The following is a 26,225-nucleotide window of genomic DNA, read 5'->3' on the forward strand; positions in this document are numbered from 1 at the left end:
ACAGTTATAAATCTGGTCCTGAGGGTATGAAACCCCGGATTTTATGTCATGTGATTATTTTGGAAGTCACGTACATGCTAGGTGACAGGCGTGTGGGCATGCACCGAAGGGATTGTGACTTGGTCCATCCCGTGAAACTGTAAAGTTGAATAACCTGTTGTTAGCTATAAGCTCTCTTTGTGTTGAAGAAATTTGATTGTAAATCATGATTAAAAATCATGTTTAGGCTATGTGATAGTATTATTGGGACCCACAAAGGTCGCGTACTTGTTGAATTATTTGCTAATTGTTGTCTTGTACTCAGTCATGATTTTCTTGCGTATTATACCTCAGTCTTTCTGGATATTTGTTGATATACTATGTTATCTTTGTTTGGGCTGATCTTGTGATTTCTGAGAGCCCGAGAGACTTGAGAGTTTGATGACTGAGTAAGGCCGAGGGCCTGTCGGTGAGGTAATGATATTATGGTATGTGAGTTGTCCGTGCAGGATATTATAGCACGTGAGTTGTCCGTGTAGCACGTGAGTTATCCATGCAGATTATGGCACTTGGGATGTAGGAGCCCCTCCGGAGTCTGTACACACCCCCAGTGAGCGTAGGTACCCATTGAGTGTGAGTGTTGAGGGCTGAGAGCCGAGTGGTTGAGCTGTTGTGATGAGCTGAGTGACTATTGCCTGAGAGGCTGTACTTGCTTTGCATTTGTTATTGCACTTGGTTGCTATCTGTCATTGTTGTGAAATCTCTAAAATAATTTATATCCGGATTACTTGAAATTGAACTGTATAAAATTTATTTGACTTAAACTGCTGGATTCGAAAGCATGTCTATTCTTTGCTGGAATTACTGAAAGTGAACTATAATTGTGTAGCCCGTCATTATCTTCAGTTCCTTAGTTATTTTTGTTACTTGCTGAGTTGGTTGTACTCATACTATACCCTGCACTTCATGTGCAGATCCAGGTGTTCCCAGACATAGCGGGTGTTGATCATTTCGCGCAGTTAATTTTCAGGAGATTTTGAGGTAGCTGCCGTGTTCCGCAGATTTTGTCTCTCCTTCTCTATATCCTTGTATACTGTATTTGGTCTCAAACTATTATAGACCGTAATTTCCAGACTTGTACTCATATTAGATGCTCATGTACTCAGTGACATCAGGTTTTGGGAGTGTTGCATCGAAAATTGCTAGATTTTTGGTATTATATTAAACGTTACATTTTTAAATTTAAAGAAAATCGTGGGTTATTGATGTTGTCGACTTGCCTAGTACTGAGATAGGCACCATCACGACAGGTTAGGATTTTTGGGTCGTGACAAAATGAGAAAAGCAATTCAAGTCTGTCATGAACTGGTTTTCTTATCAGATAGAAACCAATCGATCGCAAATGGGATTAGAAAAGTTTATCCTGAAGCTCACCATGGTATCTGCCTCTATCACTTTGAGAAAAATTTAAAGCAAAGACATACAAAAGCCATGGTAATAAATCTTTTTCAAAGCGCTGCAAAGTTATACAAACGTGAAGATTTTAATCAGTTAATGTCCCAAATCAAAAGTGTTGACAAGAAAACATACAATTACATAATGGAAGAGCCGCCAGAAAGATGGGCTCGATCGTGGTTCTCACGGCGATGTTATGATATGCTGACAACAAACATGGTAGAATCAATGAATTCTGTGTTACTAAAAGCGAGAGAGATGCCTATTTTAAGAATGTTCAGATTTCATCCAAGAAAAGTTGGGAGAGTGGTTTTACGAATGAGAAAAAAAGCACATGAAACTTTTCACAAAGTATCAATATGGGCAGAAAAAGAGATGAACAAGAAGATGGACTTAGCTTGCAAAATGTTTGTGAGTATATTTATTAACTTCAGAATTTACTTCAACGTGTTTTCTCTGAAGTAATTAACTAATGCATAATCACTTCAGCTTTTTATATCTGCTGCAGTGATTTACTGGTTACATATAAAAAACTTCATACTTTTTCTTTTTGAAGCAATAATACACTAATATAGTTTTTTTTTACTTTTTTATTCGTTCTTAGGTGTTCATCCTTGATTCAATGTTGTTTAGAATAAATAGTAAAGGAATGGAATTCATTGTGGACTTAAACAAGAGAACTTGTGACTGCTTGGAATTCCAACTTGATGAATTGCTCTGTCCATACGCAATTGCTGCTATTAATAAGAGATATTTATAGAAATCTGATTACTGCTCAAAATGGTATTCAAAGGAAACATGGTTCAAAATATATGAAGGACATATGAATACTGTGGCAGATCAAAATGCATGGGATATTCCATAAAATATAGAATCTGAAATCACAATACCTCCCGATGTAGAGATTTTACAAGGAAGAAGACAAAAGAAGAGGCATATCCCTGTGACTGAATCAGTACCATTGAAGTCTACCAAATGCAGTCACTGTAAACAAATTGGGCATAACAGAACAACTTGCTTGTCTTCTCCAGCACCTCATCCATATTCCAAGAAACACGCTAAAAAATACTCCAACGTTCAATAATTCTTGGTCTGAATTTACACTTTCATTATTGAATGATATATGTGAAATGTGATTGTTTTCGTAGAAATAAAAAAAATAAGCTCTTGGATTGAAAAATACTCTTTTATATATTGCTTGAAGTACAAACCACTCATTTTTGTTGCGCGGCTTACATGTTTGGTTGCATTTTTAAAAAGTACGCAATGACTTCAGCGAGAAAAAACTGTAAGTGAAATACATATCTTTAACACATACACACACACAAAAAGAAATGTATAACAAAACTTCAGTATATTTAGACTAAAGTTTTAGAAAATGAACTAAATAACTTCAGCATATTCTCTCTGAAGTTTTTAAAAATCATTACAAAAATTACAGACTGCTGGACAAATTAAGCATATTTTGTGTGAAGTTTTATGAAATGAACAAAATAATTTTCGGATATATAAGTCTGCCTCTTAAAAGATTGCTTATTAACGGGAAAATGTATGCAAAAAAACTACAACCTATAAAGTGTGACTATCAAAAGCTATAAACTTCATATAAAAAAGGTTCAAGTTTTTAACTTATATTTGCTAACTTCAGCTTATAAGGCATGAAGTTTTATGTTGACATACTATGTTATTATATTAAAATCATAATGTAGCCTTCAAAATTTTAAAAAATTATACAAAAAACGTAACAAGATTTTCATTTATATAACAACATAAACATTAACAAAACACTACCATCATCAAAACATTGACAAAACAAAAAGAAGAGCCATAAAAAATATTAACAAAAAACACAGAAGAAAAACATAAAAAAAGAATTACAAAAACTAAGTATCATCACCATCATCAGAACAGTAATCTTCAATTTCTCGATATATCTCATCATCATCTGAATCAGAGAAAACTATAGGATACTCGGGCAGAAGACCACAAAGTCCAATGAGATCACACTTCAACTTGTTGAATTCATCACGCAACTGACTTTGTTCAATTATTACTATGTCCAGAAGATAAGGAAGACTCTTCAAGTTATTTTGCAGCTTGGCATAGTCGTCCCAGATGGGAAACTTAAAACAATCAAACTGCTGGACAACCTTGTCACGAGGTTGAATAACCTTCACAACTGCGTTCGAGGTTCAGCCTGTTCTGGAATTATTCATTGGCAAAAAACTGTGGCCCGATTCTTTCCCAATCAACCTTTATTTGATCCCACGTCTGCATAAGATTAGCCATTAGTACGTTACTATTCCAATCAGACTTTAAACTCTCCTACTTCTGCATAAGTTCATCCATTATAACCTTCCTACTTCCGCTAGCACCAGGCATTATTTCTTTTAAAAAGCTAAAAGGCTAAGGATGAACATAAATTTAAAGAAATATGATAGAAGTCTATGGATGACTATGAAATTTTCAAGTGAAGAGATTGTTAATATAGCCAAAGAGTGCACCTAATCAATTTAATATCTATAAATGCAAAGGTAACTTTTTAGGGTTATTTACTGTTTTACATTTAGAGAAATTGAATGTAACAAGATAAGTAGGTAGTAAAGAAAATAAGTAGGTGGTAAATAGAAAAAAAATATAACTTCAGCCTAATAAGTCCACAGTTTTTCTATAGTAAAAAAATAACTTCAACCTGAAAAGTTTTCATTTATTATTTTTAAATTCAAAAGTAACTTTTCAGCTCATTTACTATATGGTCAGACAAATTTAAATATAAGATGAAGTAGGTAATAAAAGATAAAAAGTAGCTAGTAAATGCAAATAAGATAAGTATCAAGTTAAAAAAAATACCAAAACATGCTGAAGTTTTCGTTAGCAATGAGTTTCCCATAAAAACTTCAGTCAACAGATGCTGAAGTTATTTTGTTCATGTGCTAAAACTTCAGACTGAACATGCTGAAGTTAAAACTTCATGCTAATATGCTAATATTTATTTCATGTGTTAATATGCTAAAGTTATTTTGTTCATGTGCTAAAACTTCAGTCTAAAGATGTTGAAGTTATTTAGTTCATGTGCTAAAATTTCAGACTGAACATGCTGAAGTTTTTTTGTTCATTTCCTAACACTTCACACTAAATATGCAGAAGTTAAAACTTCATGCTAATATGCTAATATTTAGTTCATGTGCTAATATGCTGAAGTTATTTAGTCTAAAACTTCAGTCTACAGATACTGAAATTATTTAGTTCATGTGCTAAAACTTCAGACTGAACATGCTGAAGTTAAAACTTCATGCTAATATTTATTTCATGTGCTAATATGCTGAAGTTATTTAGTTCATGTGCAAAAACTTCAGTCTAAAGATGCTGAAATTATTTAGTTCATGTGCTAAAACTTCAGACTGAACATGCTGAAGTTTTTTTGTTCATTTTCTAACACTTCACAATAAGCATGCAGAACTTAAAAACTTCATGCTAATATCCTAATATGCTAATATGCTAAATATGCTAATGTACTTTTTGTCCTACAGTCGACACTTTTTATCCAAAACTTCAGCCTAAACAAGAAGTTATTGAGTTCATGCTGAAGTTTAGTGTGCTGAATTTTCACAAAAATATACTTAAGTTCATGATAAAAGAGACAAAAGTATTTGATACAATCCAAGATAACTAAAAGACTAATTAACGCGAATAGAACAAAAATTTAAAATACAGACATCACATAATTCACAAAAATTAATGTATATTCACAAATCCAATTTTGTTTTCATTTTACATCCTTGAAAAAAAAGAAAAAAATCGTTTTTTATTTACAAGTTATTCTCTATCGAAAAAATTCACATAGAGTGTCTTCATATTCTCCACAGTCATGTCCTAGTTGCTCTTTTGGGGTTTCATAACCGCTATCTTGTTTTCACTTTCCATGAGCCCAAAGATTTGCAGCCAATTCTCTCTTGAATATCAATGCATGACTTTGATTGAATTTGAAGACATCTTCTTGCTTCAACCGCATATCAAGGAACTTAAGAGCAAATATACCACAATCAATACTACAAAAAGAACATGAAAAAGAATTGAATAATAGTTAACACAAGAAGAAAAAATAATAAACATAAGATGCGTGGTAAACATATGCCAAACACGTAATTGTTATCCTATAGGGGTGTATTCATCCACTTAATTGCAAATTATTTCACAGGATTTTTCCCATAAATTTATTATGTGTGCCAAAGTCCAAACATTTGAGACAATGTGGGATCAATCGGGCATAATTTTGGACATGTTCGACCGCACGCTCATATGGTGTATTGCTCATGGAATCATACACATATATAGTTTTATCTTTAAAGTGCAGAATTCCAAAAAAGTAATGCGTAGATCTCTGGCCCGACCTTGGCTTAAGTCGAAATGGAAAGAATATTTTTTCGGCAGATGCCCATGTGATACCACATGAAAGGTCAATGCCTCTTACGTAGTTGGCCACCTTTTCACCAATTGATTCTTTAATAAGCCAAGTAAACTCGGTAAGATCCTCAATCTCCACTTCATCTTCTTCATAATCCTCATATTTCTGTCTTTTGGCAGTCCTCTTTCTCTTTGATTTGCTCTTTTTCCCTTCCATTTTTTTTCTCCTCCATTCTCTTTTCCTTCCTTTTTCTAATTTTCTACTTCTATTCATCTGAAGGTTGAACACTAGCCAACTTAGTCATATACTGATCAAAAATTAAATTTGTTACTGCACATCTTGATTTTGGATAACTTGGAAGGTGATAGCAATATTTTTTGCACAAAAAATATACGCCCACTTTAATATGCTGTAAATGAATAACAACAAAAGAAAATATGTGAAATAAAAAACTTCAGCATGCATAAGTACGAAATTTAGAAAAAATGCATTACAAAACTACAAACTGCATGATAAAAACTTAAGCATATTCAGTATGAAGTGTTAGGAAATAACCTAAAAAACTTCAGCATGTTTGATTTAAAGTTTAGAAAAAAGAACTAAAGACTGCATGTCAAAAACTTCAGCAAGTTTAGTCTGAAGTTTTAACAAATAAGCAAAACAACTTTAGCAGTTTTACCATGCATAAAACTGAAGTTTACCAAATTATAGTACAAAAATATTAAAACAAAAATAAGCTGATGTTTTGGGAAATACAATTGAAAACCAATTCAAAAAACAAACTTAATAACTTACTTCATCCGAAAGATCAGAGGTAGGATCTACAAGCTCGGTAAAGAATGACTTTGGAATATCAGTTCCAGCTAATCTGAATGGCTTGGAATTATATTCACTGGCATCCGTCTTCAACCAGTCTGTAAATCTTTGCATCAATGCACTGTCTTGATTAACATAATGGAAGGGACACCTTCATGTAGTCTTTCCTACTTTCCAATCTTGCCCCCTTCACTTTTGTTTAGGAATGACGTAAGGAGATTTCAACCAAATACTCTCCAGACGGATCCTTTTCCCTATTTTATCTGGTTTTCTTTTTGCTTGCTCTTTCTGCTGTTCCGTCACAACTAACTGCTACGGTTCAGCAGCAAGGGAAAAATCCACAGCCATGGTGGCAGATACTTGACCAACTCCCTGCTGTTTACGATGTTCTTGTCTCTCTTCACCAATAACAATAGCAGCAGAATTACCTTCTGAACCAGTCCCTTCTGTACTACCCAGCGAAAATGAACATAACTTGAAGTTGGGGATATCACTGGTGTCACTCATAACATTAGGAGAACTGGACATCTTCCTTCTCTTAGGATTTGGAAGAAGTTGTGATGCATCAGATGAGATCTGCAAAAGCAAGGAAAATATATACATAAAATACAACTGATATAAAATACACATTAGGCAAAAAAATATCTTGTAATCGAATTGCAGAAAATAACTACCTGGTCTACGTGTTGTGACACATATGGTGTTTGCATTGCAACAGATCCACTTCTATTACCTTCAGATACGCTTATATCTTCATGCAAAAAAAAAATATACTCAATAATACTGACTAAATTTTAAAAATAATATAAACATACTTCACACCTGTTTGTGAGCCAACATGTGTGAATAGATGTATTTTTTCTTTTTCATATAGCCGAATGATCTCACCAATTTCTTTTTCAGCTGCATTGAGTCTTTCTGAATAATCATCAAAAAGCATAAAAAGGAAAAGAAAGTATGTAAAATTTCAAACTGAAAATACATAATTGGATCAAATGTAATAAATTCGTGATCTATAGAATACCTTGACGTTTGTCTTCCACTGCGGTTTCGCCAGACTGCATGCCTTTGTCAATCTCAGCAGCTCCAGCTTCATTCAATTGTGCAGCAACGATGTCAAGGAGCATTTGAGTATTCTCTGGAAGGATTTTCTCAACTCTATCTTCATACAATGCAGCATCATATATATATATATACTTGTAATGAAAACTTCCTGTGTCTCGACACCTAAAATTTTTTGGCAAATAGCTATTGCATCCGCAAACGGATTGCCTTTTCCAATAGTGGTACACACATCATTCAGTGTCAGTTCTTCAGTACCAATAGGTTCATGATCTCCATCGCCATACACATTGCCTTGTGCAATATCACTACCCAAAGCACAACTCGATGCATGTTCTTCAGTATCGACAACTTCATCAGCTGAACCTTTCTTGCTTCCTACATTCTCGGTTGATAACTGTTCATCATATCCATCTTTGCTCAGTCTATCAATACTGGTATATTCCTCTTCAACTTGTTGTTCAACACGTTGAACTTCCTCAAATACTTGAACATCGCCTTCAAGAGCCGCTTCCTCACCTGTTACATTTTCATCTGTGACTTTATGCAGTGGATCATGAGCAACATTAATATCCGATAGAGGTTCGAACGAGTCGTTCATCTTATCATATTGTCGATAGTTCATCAAATCAAAATCTGCATCACCATCATCCATTCCTTTTGATTTATTGACAATCTTAAACAACTTTTCAAACTTCTCATCAAAATATTCCTATAAAAAAATTACTAACAATGATTAATCTGAATAACATTAGCAGAAAAAAAGACTTCTCTATAAATAAGCTCACCTTGACTTTTATCATAACCTCATCCACAATAGAAGATCGCTCATCCTATTGAAACTCCTCAACAACTTTTTTCGCGATCATACGTCTTTCTTCTTCTACATGTCTTTTAATCTCGCTTGTTACCCTCTAGTATAAAGACACAGAACAAAACTTCAGGTCTAAAAGAATGCTGAAGTTCAGCAAACACATAACAAAACTTCAGCTAAACCATGCTGAAGTTCAGCAAATACATAACAAAGTTTCAGCTAAAATATGCTGAAATTCAGCAAAATACAGAACAAAGCTTCAGCTAAAAACATGCTGAGGTTCAGCAAATACAGAACAAAGCTTTAGCTGCTAGAATGCTGAAGTTCATCACAAACGGAACAAAAAAACTTCAGCTAAAACATGTTGTAGTTTTACAAAACACAAAAACAAAAAACTTCAGCTCAAAACTTACACGACATATTGTGTTGACTAATTCATCATTGTCAAACGGCATTGTAGAACGGTTAGAACGACTCTGGGTACGAGGTGATTCGCCAATTATAGGAGTTCGATTGGCTTCTTTTGATAGACTCTGACTACGTGATGATTCACCAATTACAGGAGTTCGATTGGCTTCTTTTGATCGACTCTGATTATGTGGTGATTCACCAGTTGATGGAACCAGATTCAGTATCTTTGAACGAATCCGGCTGCATGGTAATTGTCCAATTAAAGGCATTGAATTTAATTCCTCTTCGGTAGGAATTATATCCACTATCCTAAATGTCCAATATTTCCGTTTAATAAAAAAAGGTATATTATGAAAATAAAATAAAACTGATACATCAACATATTAACACAACTACAAAAAAAAAGGAAAAATAAAAAAAACATTAACTTACACCATGATTACTGAAGTAATCCTCATAAAGTTCTTTATATTTAATCTCTCCCAAAGATATATAACGTAACATCCTGGGAACTTGAGGGGCATCAAGGAAGTCCTCCTCTTTTAAATACTTCTCCCGAATATCTGGGAAGAGCTCATAGAACCAAACACATAGTGGAAATGGAAATCCACCTACAGTATACTCAGTTGGTTTCTTTTTGTCCTGGTTGTCCAAAGAATGTTTCATTGAGGTAATGAGATTCTCATAAGATACATTAACCCAAGGATAATCAGCACAAGCCTTATCGTCTTTAACAATAGCTGCATACTCCGCCGACATAGTTGATTCATTCTTTTTTCCAAACAAAACAGACTCCACAACAAGAATTTCCATAAGCTTTACAGCATCTTCATCACTCTCACATACGTGTTTGAAATTCACATCATCCTTTTGAATTTTATTCCGGGTCATATAATCTCGAATATCCTTCAAGGTCATACCCTTAGACTTGCCAAAATAGCGCTTCAAAATCTTGCTCTCTTGTTTAACTAGTTTTTCAACATTATGTGTTGTGATCCTCAAACCGCACATAATATGAAAGTCTTCAAAACTGAACAACACATTATGACCAAAAATCTTGAAACTAATGGAGTCTCGATCATTGGTGAATACGCGAGAAAGAATCAAACAATGAACCAACTTCATGCTGCAATGGAAATTCTCAATAGCTATAATATACCGAAATGTACCATTATTCAGCTTCTCCTATTATGTAGGAGTCAAGAAAGTTGCAATATAATGCTTCAATCCGTTGTTCCCCTTCCAGTAAGCACGACAGTTAAACCAATCTCCAAACTCATAATATTTGTCCCCTGGTTTTGTAGGTAGAGCAATAGGGACTGAAGGAGATTTGCGTATTCTACGTGCTTTAGGTGCTTTAGGATCTTTAGGTACGTTAGGATTCGTAGATACCATCTGTTAAAAAAAAAAGATAGGAAAAATAACGTCAGAACATTATCAAAAAAATCAGGTAAAACTTCAGGTCTGAGAAGGCTGAAGTTCAGCAAATATAAAACAAAAACTTCAGCTCCTAAATGTTGAAGTTCAGCAAATACAAAACAAAACTTCAGCTCCTAGAATGCTGAAAGTTCATCAATTACAAAATAAAAACTTCAGCATAAACTCGAAGTTCAGTAAATACAAAAACAAAAACTTCAGGACTATAATGCTAAAGTTCAACAGTTACAAAACAAAAAATTCAGCAAAAACTCGAAGTTCAACAAACACAAAATAAAACTTCAGCTCCTAGAAATGCTGAAGTTATAAATACGTAACAAAAATTCAACTCCAAACAATGCTGAAGTTCATAAAATAATATAATAAAAAAACAAAACACAAAACAAAACTTCAACTCCTAGAATTAAGTTATCATTGAAGTATTATAAACTTCACACTTTAACAGCATCATCTATTTCACTCTCAAAATTGTTAAAAATATCAAAGTATCCAAAAATCACTGAAGAATTTATAGAATTTTCATCAAAAAATACAAACACACATTCAAAAACCTAAAAACACAATCGTAAAATTAAAACCGAGAAAACTAATACACTAATCAAAGTAAAACCTAGGAAACTATTTTATTATAAATAAAAAAAGGGAAACGATTCAACTAAGATGACTATAAACAAAAAAAATCAAAAATTAAATCGTAAAAATATACTAAAATAAAATCTAGAAAGTTAATGCAATGTACCTGTGATTAAACGTAATGTTATTGGGGAACAAACAGTTGAAAAATCAAGAAGAATCGAAAACTATTTGATTTTCGAGAGAAACAAATCAACAAACGCGAAGAACGGGAGAAGAGAGACAGAGAGAGTAGATTGTCGTATATTTGGAGAGAAAATAGTCTTTTAATAAAGAAGGGCAAAATCATCTTTTTAAAAGGCTTTTAACAAAAAAACGGGTACGGATACAAACAGAAAAACAAAGAGGGTACAGGTTAAAAAGGGGCGACCAAATAGGGCGCCTCATGCAATTTTTACTATGAATTATGTACAATAACAACAACAATCTAGTAAAATCTCACAAGTGTAGTCTGGGGAGGGTAGTATATACGCAGACCTTATCCCTATCCGAGGGAGTACAGAGGCTATTTCCGAAAGACCCTCGGTTCAAGACGACGAAAAGAAATACTATATCAGTACCATTAACAGAAAATCAAGAAATAATGAGAGCATTATAAGAACCAGAAAATAGATGAAAAATAATAACAATAACAGTAAATAAGGCCCGGCACAATGAAAACAGAGAATAGTGTGAACACAACATTAACCACTAGCAGTCAAAGACAAAACCCTATATGACTAGCCTCACACCGTTACGAAGTAGAAAAAATGCTCAACTACCTCATAACCTACAACCCTAATACACGACCTCCACACCTTCCTATCAAGGGCCATGTCTTCAAAAATCTAAAGCCACACCATATCTTGTCCAATACTTCTTAGGTCGTCCTCTACCTCTTCTCGTACCCGCCAAAACCAACCACTCACACCTCCTTACCGGTGCATCCGGGCTTCTCCTCCGTATGTGCTCGAACCATCTGAGCCCCGCTTCCCGCATCTTGGCATCCATAGGAGCCAAGCCCACCTTCTCCCAAATATCTTCATTCTGAATCTTATCCATCCTAGTGTGCCTGCACATCCACCTCAACATTCTCATTTCTGCTACTTTCATCTTCTAGATATGTGAGTTCTTAACTGGCCAATACTCAGCCCCATACAACATAGCCGGTCTAACCACCGCTCTATAAAACTTTCCTTTGAGTATCGGTGGCAATTTCCTGTCACACAGGACTCTAGATAATAATCTCCATTTCATCCACCCTACCCTTATACGGTGGGTGATATCCTCGTCGATCTTCCCATCCCCTTGGATAACCGACCCAAGATACTTGAAACTGTCTCTCTTGGGGATGACCTGTGATTCAAGCCTCACTTTCATTCCTGCTTTACTCGGCTTCGTGCTGAACTTGCACTCTAGGTATTCCATCTTAGTCCTACTCAACATGAAACTCTTAGACTCAAGGTCATGTCTCCAAACCTCCAGCCTCTGGTTAATGCCGCCTCGCGTCTCATCTATCAATACTATATCATCAGCGAATAACATACACCAAGGCACCTCCCCTTGAATATGGCGTGTCAGTGCATCCATCACCAAGGCAAATAAGAACGGGATGAGTGCAAATCCTTGGTGTAACCCTCTAACAACCGGGAAATGCTCTGAGTCGCCCCCACTGTCCTAACCCGAGTCTTAGCTCCATCATACATGTCCTTATTCGCCCTTATATAGGCAACCGACTCACCTTTAGCCTCCAGGCATCTCCACAGGACCTCTCTAGGGGCCTTGTCATATGCTTTCTCCAGGTCAATAAATACCATGTGCAGGTCCTTCTTCCTATCCTTGTACTGTTCCACCAACCTCCTAATAAGGTGGATAGATTTCGTGGTCGACCGACCTGGCATGAACCCGACCTGGTTGTCGGATAAGACACAACCCTCCTTATTCTCACTTCTACCACCATCTCCCAAACTTTCATGGTATGACTTAGTAACTTTATACTCCTATAGTTGTTACAACTATGGATATCACCTTTGTGCTTGTACAACAGTACCACCGTGCTCTACCTACACTCATCCGACATCCTCTTTGTCATGAAAATAACATTAAACAGCCCAGTCAACCACTTCAAGCCTGCTCTATCCACACACCTCCAAAGTTCTATCAGAATTTCGTCTGGCCCGATTGCTCTACCCCTATTTATCTTAAGCATAGCCCCTATGACCTCCTCAATCTTAATGCCCCTACAGTACCTAAAGTCTCGGTGACTCTTGAAGTGCCCCAATTCACCTAGCACAATGTCCTGATCCCCCTCTTCATTCAGAAGTCTATAAAAGTAAGTTTGTTATCTCAACTTAAGCTGAGCCTCTCTCATAAATACTCTACCGTCTTCGTCTTTGATGCACCTCACTTGGGAAGCTCTCTCGCCGCCTCCCTAATACAATCCACCGTCGTCACAGACATAGTGCTCGCGTTCCCACTACTCCTCCAAGCTCTTATATCCGATAACCTCCCCTTCAACTCCTGGGCTTTATCCTTTTTCAAGGCTCCCTACCTGATCCTCGATCGTCCTCGTACAAACCTTTTCTTCCTCTTTATCCTGATACTGACGTCCATCACCAAGAGCCTATGCTGCATCATGAGGGTCTCACCCTGTATAACTTTGCAATCCTTGCATAACCCTCTATCACATCTCCTGAAGAGGAGATAGTCAATCTGAGTCTTCGCTACCGTAATTTGGAAAGTAATTAAATGCTCATCTCTCTTCGGAAAACTAGAGTTCGCAATCACCATCTCAATAGCCTTAGCAAAATCCAACAGCGAAGTACCTCTTTCGTTCTTATCCCCATTAACCGAAGCCGCCATGCACCTCGCCATAGCCACCAGCAATCAACCCACTATGACCATTCAAATCCCCTCCTATAAATAGCCTTTTAGTAGGCGGAGTACTACGCACAATCTCATCCAACTCCTCCTAGAAACGCCTTTTAACCTCCTCACCCAAGCCCGCTTGTGGCGTGTAAGAGCTAACGATATTTATGGTGCACTCTCCAACCACTAACTTAATAGTCATTAATCTATCATTTACCTGCCTAACCTCTACCAAGACTCTCTATGATCCCTATCCACCAAAATCCCCACTACATTCTTACCCTTCCTAACTCCAGAGTACCACAACTTATACCCGTCCGCATCCCCCGCTTTCAATCCTACCCACCTAGTCTCTTGGACACACGCTATATTGACCTTCCTCTTCTGGAGAATCTTCGCCAACTCTATAGACTTACCTGTCAATGTTCCTATGTTCCACGACCCAATTCTCAACCTATAGGCTCCCCTGATCTCCTTACCTTCCTTGCCCCCCGTCACACCCCCTGACCCCTGCACCACCCCCACCCACCCCGAAGACATGACCTTACTCTACTATCCCAGACCACAGCCAATATACCTATGACAGACTAAGGAAAATCACTAATACCAAATAGGCGACAGACCAACTAGAAGAAAACAAGTTATAACTACATGCACGCTAATAATATGATTAAACTAATGCAAACTAAAATGGCAACACGTTAACAAACACAAAGAAGAGAAATAAGAGAGCGGGAAGTACCAACTCCCAAGAGTAGAACTTGGAAATTTGATTTGGTGTACATCCGAGGTCGCGGATACTGACGTACTTCCTTCCAACTCTAAACGTCCTTTGCAAACACCAACTATGGATGCTCCGTGCTGCTCGCTCATACGCCTCACGCTCGTCACCAACTGCCATGGATAATAACCTGAAAAATCACAACATACCAACCAAGAAACCAACAGGAGAGGGGGTTATCAACCTGCCACCACTGCACTGATGTTTAATTTTACGGCAGCCCGGGCTGCCCACAAAATGACGGGCAGATAACCGACGAATGCAGTGGGGATTGTCGAAGAGACGAAGGGTCGAACACAAGGAAGGGGAAAAGGGAGTGGGAGTGGGAGGGGGGGCGACTTAGACATAAAAAAGAAGAGAGGGGAAACTAGGGGTCGCCGGCCGGAGCAGTCGCCGATAGAGGCTACCTTGTTAGGGTTTCCAAGGCGGGGTGGAAAAAAAAAGGGAGAGGGGAAGGGAGCAGAAAGAGAAGAAAGAAGGAGGAGGAGGAGATAAAGAGGGGATACACGGGAGGGTTGCCGACCGGAGAACCGCCGGTGGGGACTGAAGAGGGGAAAGATAAGTAAAATAGGGGGGAAGAAAGAAGTAAAAAGGGGTGGGGGAGGCAATGAGGAGAAAGAAGGGGGAGAGAGGAGGGGAGATGGGACGGCTTACCTACCTGTATGTGGTCTCCGGCACCAACGTTCTCGCCGGTGGGTGTAGCTGCTCGACGATGAGGAGTGAAGATCGAAGAGAGGGGGGGGGGGGGCGGGGGCGAAGAGGTTGAACATCTAGTCCCAAACTTCAGCAATAACAATTAAAGAAATCTCTCTGCAGCTACTACAACTGAACAGACACTTAGCTAAGTATAAAATTCATGTTTAATTTTTTTGCTAACAATGAATGAATATTCCTCTACACCATACATCATGCACTATCAATCTTGTGAGCTTCTCCGAACTCCTTTGCTTCTGTTGAAAATATTGTAAATTTTTTTCTTGCCATAGGTAATAAATACAGTCAGCCATTGCCATTCAAAATATGGCAGTTGCGGCATTCTTACATTTCATGACTGTACATGCCCATGCTAACTCTCCCTACCAAGATAGAATAGACCTATGTAGACCTTCCCATTGAAGAAAGTTGTTTCATACACACAGAGAGAATGAGCAGGTAAAAAATATATAGTGTACAGTACTCTTATCATCACTTATGCACAACAAGCATTTTTCTTCATCTCTCAAACCCAATTTACCCAATCTGTCCTTGGTATATATAACCTCTCACGAGTTGTCAATGGTAAAATGAATACCCACCTAGAAGTACCTGATTGTTACAAGTAATTATTCTCTATGGCACCTTTTGGAACACTCCTCTTAGCCTAAGATATACATTTTTGATAGAAAAGTTATTCATATGTTGTATATCAAAAATACTTTTGCTTTTAAGATCTTCTTTATTAAGTCCACGAGACATGATTTGCTTCAATCTCTTCTATCTACTGAACCCAGAGTTTATCTTTTTTCATGTAGAGATTCCACAGTAATTTGCATATATCTGTCTTATTCCAGATGAAAATAGCAATAATGTTCAGGCAACTAACTGCTCTTGGAAAGTAAACTTTGTCCCATGCTAATAAAGTTCTTTTTGATATACTTGCTTCCCCAGTCCACACAAAACTCCTGCAGGTTGCCTCAATACGCTTCACTATCTTCTTAGGTAGTATAAAAATCTGAGGTAAAAAAGATTGCATGAAAAATAGCACGCTTTTGATTAATTACATCCTCCCTGCACATCACAATAACTTAGTAGTCCAACTGGTAATCATGCCTACTATTTTATCCAAAATTGACTGACATTGGGTCAGTGAGATCTTTTTAGTACTAATAGGTACCCCAAAACTTATACGTAACTCTCTCTTAGTAAAGCCAAGGATCTCTACTATCTGTTGTGCACATGCGGACTCACCCCTTCAAAATAAAGGAAGCTTTTGTCCTTGTTAGCCACCAGCTCAGATGCCTCTGAAAAAGTATGGAAACACTGCATCAATTTCTGAAGATATTATATCCCCTCTGCAGAATAACAACATATCATCAGTAAACCCTAACTGAATTATATCCAGCTTAGCACATTTGGAGTGATAGTTAAAGTCTAGATCTTTTTTCTTTGTCTTCAGTGACCTTATGGAATACTCCATAAATAGGACAAAAAAAGAAAGGAGATAATGGATCCACTTGTCTAAGTCCTTTTTTGGCATAGAATAATTCACAACCACTGATAATTATAGAGTAAGACATTGTGCTTATACAAGTTATGATCTATCTAATAAAAGACTCAGGGAAATTAAGGCCATGAAAAAGTACATGTTCTAGAAATCCTTACTCCATAGAGTCATAGGCTTTCTGCTATTAATCTGCATCGTGCACCCGGACGATATACCTTTCTTATCATACCCCTGCATAAGCTCATGATTTAGTATTATGTTATCATTGATAATTCTGCGAAAGACAAAGGAACTTTGGCAATTATCTACTACATCATCAATGACTCCCAAAAGCCTCTTTGTCATTATCTTGGAGAGAATTTTATAAAGGACAGTACATCGAGGTATAGGTCTGAATTCTCTGGAAATTGTGAGATTATTAACTTTTTGAACAAGAGTCACTGTAGTGTTGTTAATTTGAGTGCCCGTATGGATTACTATAGAACTTGGTTCTTTACCGTGCTCCTTAAGCGTAAAGTTAACAAATAATAAAATGAACATAGTGATTTTTACGTGGAAAATCACCCATCTCAAAAAGGTGTAAAAACCACGACCTACCACGTAGGATTTTCAAATCCAACTCCACTAGAACAATGAGCCAAAATGTATCAATTATAAGACTGTAATTAAATACTCTTCAGTACTCCTACTACTCCTATTTGATTCACAAGTTACTCTAACTTGTAAAGCGAAATGCTGATTCCAACTCACTAACTGTTTATGACACTTGATTACAACTCAATTTCCTAAAACACATTCACTAGACTGACTCAGGAAGAATACAAGGCAAGTACTCAACACAAGTAAACGACTTATGACTCTTTAGTTGATGTGTAAAGGATGGTTTAGAAGTCCAAAGTCAATCGTATTTAAACACGACTTGAGATCTTCTAGGAGTTCTATTCATAGTCAGCTTCCTCTTTGATAGGACTCCTACTGTTGTAAGGATTCCACACGCTTTGGGACTTTAGTCATTGACTGAATTATCGATATCTTTTTGAGCAACGACCCTTATCACTTATAGTAGCTATCGTCAACCAAACTCGGACCTGGGTAACTTTGAGATAAAGTTACTATCTTGTACAGACGAACAAGTATAACTTAGGAGGAGCTGATTCTTTCTCCCAAGGAGCAGGTTCTTCAGAACATTTAAGCAACACCGTTGAGGACCTGGTTCTTTAAACATTTAGTCATACTCTGTTAATCATCAAAACTTTAATATTCAACAAGTGCAATTACTAAATTTGCACATCTAACTTGCATGAAAGAAATACACCGCTATATCTGTTATTTCATCACCTATTGTATGGTAGGACTTCTTAAAGAAACAAACATTAAACCCATCGCACCCCGGGGCCTTCAAGTCATTAATGTCCCAGATAGTATTTTTTAGTCCTCTCTTATTACATGAGCAATTAAGCTCGTTGCTTATTCCTAGTCAGCAATCAGCATGTACCCTTGTTTCGGTACACTATAAATTGCACGAGGCGCCCTATTTGGTCGCCCCCATTTAACCTATACCCACTTTTTAAATTTTTTTTAACTTGTACCCACTTTTTAAATAACTTCAAGCCTCTTTCTCATCCTCCTTCTCCTCCTTCGTTTTCCTCTTCTTCTTCTCCTTCTTCTTCTTCTTCTTCTTCGGGTGATATTATTCTTTCCTCTAGATGATATTATTATTCATATGGTACAAGGTGAGTCCCGAAACGGTTGTGTGGGTTGCCAACAGGGACTACCTAATTCCATTTTTATCAACTGAAATTTTCGTTATCGCTATTGATGATGGTAATCTCAAAGTGTTGGACTCGTCAAGGAACTCATATTTCTCAACACAAGTAGGAACAAGTGCATCTTCTTCACATAAAGTGAAGCTCTTGGATTCAGAAAACTTGGTTTAATAGATGATTTGTCAGGGAAGCCACTATGACAAAGTTTTTATAAAGCCACTGATACCTTCCTTCCTGGTATGAGGATGGACGGCGGGAAGTTCAAGTTGACTGCTTGGAATATTACCCAAAAGGACCCAAGCACTGAAGTGCATCCTCTAGGAGTTGAAGTTCAGCAAATAATAAACAAACTTCAGCTCCTAAAACGCTAAAGTTCAGCAGATACTAAACAAATTTCAGCTCCTAGAATGCTGAAGTTCAGCAATTACAAGACAAAAACTTCACCCAAAATTGCTGAAGTTCAGAAATTATTGAACTGAAGTGCATCCTCTAGGAGCAGAAGTTCAGCAAATATTAAACAAACTCCAGCTCCTAAAATGCTGAAGTTCAGCGATACTAAACAAACTTCACCTCCTAGAATGCTAAAGTTCAGCAATTATAAAACAAAAACTTCAGCCAAAATTGCTGAAGTTCAGCAATTATTGAACTGAAGTTTTCCATTGCACTATGAATTGAAGTTTGCATGATTGCCTTTGCAAGTCAGGCCAAACTTCAGGCAAAAATATCTGAAGATTTGCTTTGTGTAGCCTTATCAAAACATTCTGAAGTTCAAACTTCAGATATAAATTTTTGCTACTTCAAGCCCATATGTCTGAATTTACCCAAAAAGTGGGTACGCTTGCAATGTTTTTTGCAAAGCGGGTATAGGGTAAAAGATGACCCAAAAACTAGGTATAGATACAAAAAATCTCGCACTAAACTTCAACTAAATTCTTCATAAGTTCATGTAACACAAACCATCTAATATCTCAAATCATCTGCAAATCTCGCATTCATCCTCGTAACAGTCAAGCCAGCTTCCACAAGCGATCCAAACTCAAATTGCACTACATATAATTCACTTGTAGAAGAGAACTCTCTACAAAACAACATAGAGATCGCACAACCTCAGGACATCCCGCAGGAGATACCCCACCTGCTTAGCCTCAAACTGACATCCTTCTATACCCTTCTACAGTCATAACTATTACACAATCCCTTAAACTTCCTGAGTCTGAACTCGCACCACGATATGAAAATCTACTCCACTCCTAAACTAAACAACATGAAAAGGATCCTTCAACACACCCATAACTCGAGACTATACGTCAAATCAAGATGGAAATCAAGCACCAAATAGTTCTTTTTACACCTCAAGCAAATCCTTCTCGTCACATTCAAATCATATGAACACATCTCGCAGTCACATCATACTCATCAGGTAGCTATCCAGCCACTAATTCTACTAATAGGGACACTACCGGACATATAAATCCAAAAGCACGTGCTCACACAATCAACATCTCTGTGCTCAAGCTACAGTCAAAACCCGACCTCAAGTCCTTCAGACTGGCCCATCATCAGCATACCGAAATCACATCTCGCACCTCTTCCATGGAATCACAAGCCGTCGATGCACAACTGATACCGAGCGCTCATGTGCGCACACGAATGCGTGGAAGAAATTCAAAGAGTTATGCTTCAAGATGAATCAAAGCCGCACGATAAGGAAAGAAAGATGGGAAATAAATCCTAAATGTCCTGTAGCCTCTCGAAGATAGGTATGGACGTCATCATACCGATCTGCAAGACTCTACTAGACATTTGCTCATGACTTGTAGAACCTATGAACCTAGAGCTTTGATACCAATCTGTCACGACCCCAAATCCACTAGTCGTGATGGCACCTAACCCAACCCGCTAGGTAAGCCAATTAACCTCTAATCAATTTCCATTAACAATTAATAAAGCGATTAAATAAAGAATTATCTGAATATTATACATTTCCCAAGAACTAGTAGTACAAATCATGAGCTTCTAAGAATAGAGTTTACAAAGAAAAAATGAAATAAATACATAGTCTGTTGAAAAGTACATAAACAGAGTTTTATAATCTAAGGCTACCCCGAACAAAGGAGGCAGCTACCACAGAGACGCAGGTACATCTTCAAGTCCCGCAACCGTCGAACACAGCAACAACAACAACCAACATCTGCACGCAATGTCCAGAAATGTAGTATCAGTACAACCGACCCCATGTACTAAGTAAGTAACAGACCTAACATTAGGTTGAAAGTAGTGACGAGCTAACACCGGGTCGGGTCCAATACCAATATTCCACAACAGTTCATAACAACATAAATGCAAGTATAAAAGAGATATCCCAAAAGTAAAAATACTCAGCACGTTCACAGTTCCAGAAAATGGTCATGCTTTTCAAATATCTCAGTGAAAGAAAATCCCAGATCTCTTACCGAAAATGCCAGAAGTACGAGTAAGTTAAAAAAACTGTAATTTTCCAAATATCCTTTCCACGATAAATAAAATATTTCATTTTCTTTCCAAATAACAAGTATAAAATACCTCTCTGTACCCACATATCAATGTGTATAATAAGTCATGAATGACGTGATACTATATAGCATGAGAAAAAATGCATCTCTATGCATGTATATCATGTGTGCATGTAAATGCCATGTATCTCAGAGATGAATCATATACTCACACTCTCAGAGTACTCAATCTCACTGCCTCACATCCTCTCTCACTAGGCTCAATACTCAGCACACCAAATCACTCAGCGCTGTATAATAATGGTTGCGGCGTGCAACCCGATCCACACACATATATATAGTCGATTGTGCTCACTTGGGGTGTACAGACTCCGGAGGGGCTCCTTCAGCCCAAGTGCTATATTGTTGCGGCGTGCAGCCCGACCCAATACTACTGCGGCGTGTAGCCCGATCCAATACTGCTGCGGCGTGCAGCCCGATCCAAATAGTGTTGTGGCGTGTAGTCCGATCCAAATACTGTCACTCATAATCAGGCTCTCAGCCTCACACAGTCATCAATCTCTCCAGTCTCACTCATGGGCTCATAATGTCATGAAACTAGCCCGACAACAATGATATGATGTATCAATAAACAACAACTGAGACTGAGATATGATATGAATGCATGGATATGAATGAGTACGAAATATCAATGAAAATCAGTGAGATGACAGCAAGAAAATGACCACTATGGGTACAAACAATATCAGCATAAAGCCTAAATATGATATCTAGCATGATTGACGGCTCGGTTACTTTATCACATGGTGAAAACACAAATATCAACAAAATAGGGGCCACTATACAGTGCCATGGGAACAACAGAGTCCCAATTCACAGGGTGCACGCCCACACGCCCATACCCTCAGCACTAAGTTTAGAAGAGTTACTTACCTCGAATAAGCCAATACCAATGCCGAGCAAGCCAAACGATGCTCCAAAATGCCATCCTGCGTGTTCCGACCTCCGAACGGCTTGAAACTAACCAAAAACAACTCAAATACATCAAACGATGCTAAATGAACCAATCCCGATCGAAAAAGATCAAATCTTGAATCAAAAGCCCAAAATCAGCCCAAAGCCCAACCCGGGCCCGCACCTCGGAACCCGACAAAATTTACAAAATCTAATAACCCATTCAATTACGAGTCCAACCATACTTGTTTCACTCAAATACGGCCCCAATTCGATGTTCAAAACTCAAAAATTCATATTATGAAACTTTAGGCCAAAACCACCAATTTCCTCTTTACAATTTCATCAACCAAAAGCTAAAATCGAAGATAGATTCATGGAATATAACCAAAACCGAGTAGAGAATACTTACCCCAATTCATATGGTGAAAATTGCTTCAAGAATTGCCTCAATCCGAGCTTCATAGCTCCCAAAATGTAAAAATGGCTGAAACCCTCGAAATAGAGTACTTTATAATCTGCCCATGCCTTCTCTTTCGCGAACGCGAGCAAACCATCACGTTCGCGATGAACAAAATGCACACTGCCACAAAAGACTCTACGCGTTCGCGATTCAACCTACGCGAACGCGATGAACACTGCTGCCAAAGCTTCGCGAATGCGACTAACCTTACGTGATCGCATAGAAGTACGCTCTAATTCCCAGCTGCCAACCTCAACACTACGCGAACGCGAGGAGGACTTGCCCCAACTCTACGTGAATGCGAGACATACTTCGCGATCGCGAAGAACAATTTGCTGCTTCCTAAGAATACACCGTGACCTTGCTCATGCGAATCTCAATCCCACACAACACACTGCATATACCATGCCATCATATGAAAAGTACGAAAATCTCATAATCCACTTCGAGTCACAGTAAACTACATACTCAACCAGTTAGAAACCTTTCATTTGATCTCATCCAGGAGAAAATCCCTATTCGCAACATGTTCCACACACCGGTAGGAAATATACACCTTGAACCATGGTAGTAACCATTGGAAACTCTTCGATACTCATTTGCACATAATCAAGCCATCAGAACTAAATCTCTCTATCTCAACCAAGGCACGCAGGCTGCCAAAACCCAAGAGCATTGCCACGAAACACCTATAGAGACTAGCCACATTATAGGTACCTAAAGAATCGATTATATCCATTACTATGCTGATCCAACCTACTACCACGGTGTCCTATTTCTCCAAGTCCCTTCCCAATTGCCTTCAGATTGATACTTCTCCTTGCTTGAATACCACGATCCTTAACCAAAATTAACCACAGAAGAGACCCTAGTATAAAACACAACGCCCTACGGCCCATAAGCCGCTGACTCCCCTCTTAAGCACCCCAAAGCGCCACAACCACGACACCCACTCTAAGGAGACCTTATGTGAACCTAAAACTATTTCCTTCACCTTCTTTATGTTGAAATGCATAATCCACAACGGTATAAAAATGCCACAAGTCTCGACACCATCCCATGCAAATATCAGATCCTAGCCATATACCAAGCCGAAATTCTCAATTTCTACATATAATTCTTGAATCTATTAGAACCATTCTCGAGAGTCATCCACTCTACTCAAATATCAATTAAATTGATCAAACAGATCGAACGACCTGTGCCCCATTTGCATACCAACACCCTAAGAAGTAATCCACACTTCTAAGCAACCGAGTGAATCCCCTACTCCATGCACACTACATTCTTTATGGATAACAACTCAATCATTCAGTGTTTCCCATATACCCACAAACATAATACAACCTGTGTCCAGAAATTCCTTTACTCGAGTCCTCCTCGAACTCAACCTCTGCCAGTCATAACTGATTCACTAGTATACCTCAAACTGAAACCAATACAGCACATAACCGTGCAATCAACTTATCCATAGCAGACTCCCCCACTTGGCTCCAAGCCATAGATCAAAGCACACAATAACTCACAATGCCCATACTCTGTTGTTGCAAAAATCTCGCACTGAACTTCAGCTAAATTCTTCATAAGTTCATGTAACACAAACCATCTAATATCTCAAATCATCTGCAAATCTCGCATTCATCCTCGTAACAGTCAAGCCAGCTTCCACAAGCGATCCAAACTCAAATTGCACTACATATAATTCACTAGTAGAATAGAACTCTCTACAAAACAACATAGGGATCGCATAACCTCAGGACATCCCGCAGGAGATACCCCACCTGCTTAGCCTCAAACTGACATCCTTCTATACCCTTCTACAGTCATAACTATTACACAACCCCTTAATCTTCCTGAGTTTGAACTCGCATCACGACATGAAAATCTACTCCACTCCTCAACTAAACAACATGAAAAAGGATCCTTCAACACACCCATTACTCGAGACTATACGTGAAATCAAGATGGAAATCAAGCACCACATAGTTCTTTCTACACCTCAAGCAAACCCTTCTCGTCACATTCAAATCATATGAACATATTTCGCAGTCACATCATACTCATCACGTAGCCATCCAGCCATTAATTCCACTAATAGGGATACTGCCGGACATATAAATCCAAAAGCACGTGCTCACACAATCAACATCTCTGTGCTCAAGCTACAGTCAAAACCCGGCCTCAAGTCCTTCAGACTGGCCCATCATCAGCATACCGAAATCACATCTCGCACCTCTTCCATGGAATCACAAGCCGTCGATGCACAGCTGATACCGAGCGCTCATGTGCGCACACGAATGCATGGAAGGAATTCAAAGAGTTATGCTTCAAGATGAATCAATGCCGCACGATAAGGAAAGAAAGATGGAAAGTATATCCTAAATGTCCTGTAGCCTCTCGAAGATAGGTATCAGAGCTCTAGGTTCATAGGTTCTACAAGTCATTTGGCATATTATGACTTGTAGCAGATGCAATTTATGGCACGCAAGCTAGTAGCAGCTGATCCTAACACTTGTTTGTAAAAAATTGTAATTTCTTCGGCTATAGCAACTTCAATATGTAATTACAGTCGACTTTAAGCTCCTAATTATGTTCTGACCAATTCGGCTCTGCACATTAGCAAGAAAAATTGGAGTATTACTATCCCCCAGCTTTAGCCATTGTATCCTAAACTTTTGTCCGATGGCACTTTCCTCAATATTCATCCAATTTTCTAGTTCCTACCTAAGGTTTCTTTCTTCACATAGTAGCTTAGGTCTCTTCATCTTCACACCGCTTTATTCCTACACAGTTAAAATATAATATTAAGCATAAAGTAATATAATTAATACTCAAACGATGATTAAAAGTATTAGAATGTGAGACAACAATGATTAAATATATGCATTTTTGGCCGAACATCACAACCCCACACTTAAACTCTTGCTCGTCCTCGAGTAAGCATTAAAATCACTCTTAATAAATCAAGCCTAGAAACACCACTACTTCGGTTGATACTATCAATTAGGCCTTGTAGCAACTCAAACCATCAGATATACACTTCATGGTTATCGTGCAAGATATACAAGTCACAAACAAATAACAAACTTCTAACCTTCTAACCTCAGAGAGGGACTCTAACTCACCAAATTTAAGCTCGCTCACCTGCTCTGTCAAATAAAGCTAATAACATCACATATCTATCATGAAACTAGTACCCTCATAAGAATAAATAGTCCATACACTCAAATCAAATAATGAATATAATTTAAGGATTTAGCATCAAAGAACTAACTCTCGCACTCACAAACGAATTCACATGTATGCACAAAGAACCATAGGCTTGCCCATTATGTACATCTCTACTAATTAAGTATGCTCGAATAAAATCAAATAGGACTTTAACGAGTTGTAATATTGGCTAGGGGACAGGTAGGAGAACTATACAATAGTGACTTACACTTCCCTAAGTACTTCACACTTTTAGACTTCATCACCCATTATTTTCATCTCTTAATGTTATTTTCAATCCTCTCTTCATCAATTGTTTCATAAGTATTTTCCTCATATTCAGATTGTTTCATTTTTTTTTTCAAAGCAATTTTTTTTCCATTTTCTTTTTTTTTTCATATCACATTATTTTCAAGATGGTCTTTTCATCACATTTTAGCTATCACTGGTCACCGTTTTTTACTTTATCAATTAATATCACAGTCTAAGCAATAGTG

The 26,225-nt window shown here is 37.8% G+C and overlaps 1 protein-coding gene across 1 annotated transcript; it reads left to right on the forward strand.

The window, feature by feature from the left end:
- Nucleotides 1-1,314: 1,314 nt before the first annotated feature.
- On the forward strand, nucleotides 1,315-2,194 carry LOC138906942 (uncharacterized). Its single transcript, XM_070196606.1, has 3 exons — nucleotides 1,315-1,841; nucleotides 1,943-1,952; nucleotides 2,039-2,194. Exons 1-3 carry the CDS (start codon nucleotides 1,315-1,317, stop codon nucleotides 2,192-2,194), a joined length of 693 nt encoding a protein of 230 aa, XP_070052707.1.
- Nucleotides 2,195-26,225: the final 24,031 nt, after the last annotated feature.

The sequence above is a fragment of the Nicotiana tomentosiformis genome, chromosome 3, assembly GCF_000390325.3.
Source record: "Nicotiana tomentosiformis chromosome 3, ASM39032v3, whole genome shotgun sequence".
In the NCBI taxonomy this organism is placed as follows: domain Eukaryota; kingdom Viridiplantae; phylum Streptophyta; class Magnoliopsida; order Solanales; family Solanaceae; genus Nicotiana; species Nicotiana tomentosiformis.

Bases quoted from the DNA above. Each gene is read 5' to 3' on its own strand.
- LOC138906942 (XM_070196606.1), top strand. From the start codon at position 1,315: ATGAGAAAAGCAATTCAAGTCTGTCATGAACTGGTTTTCTTATCAGAT.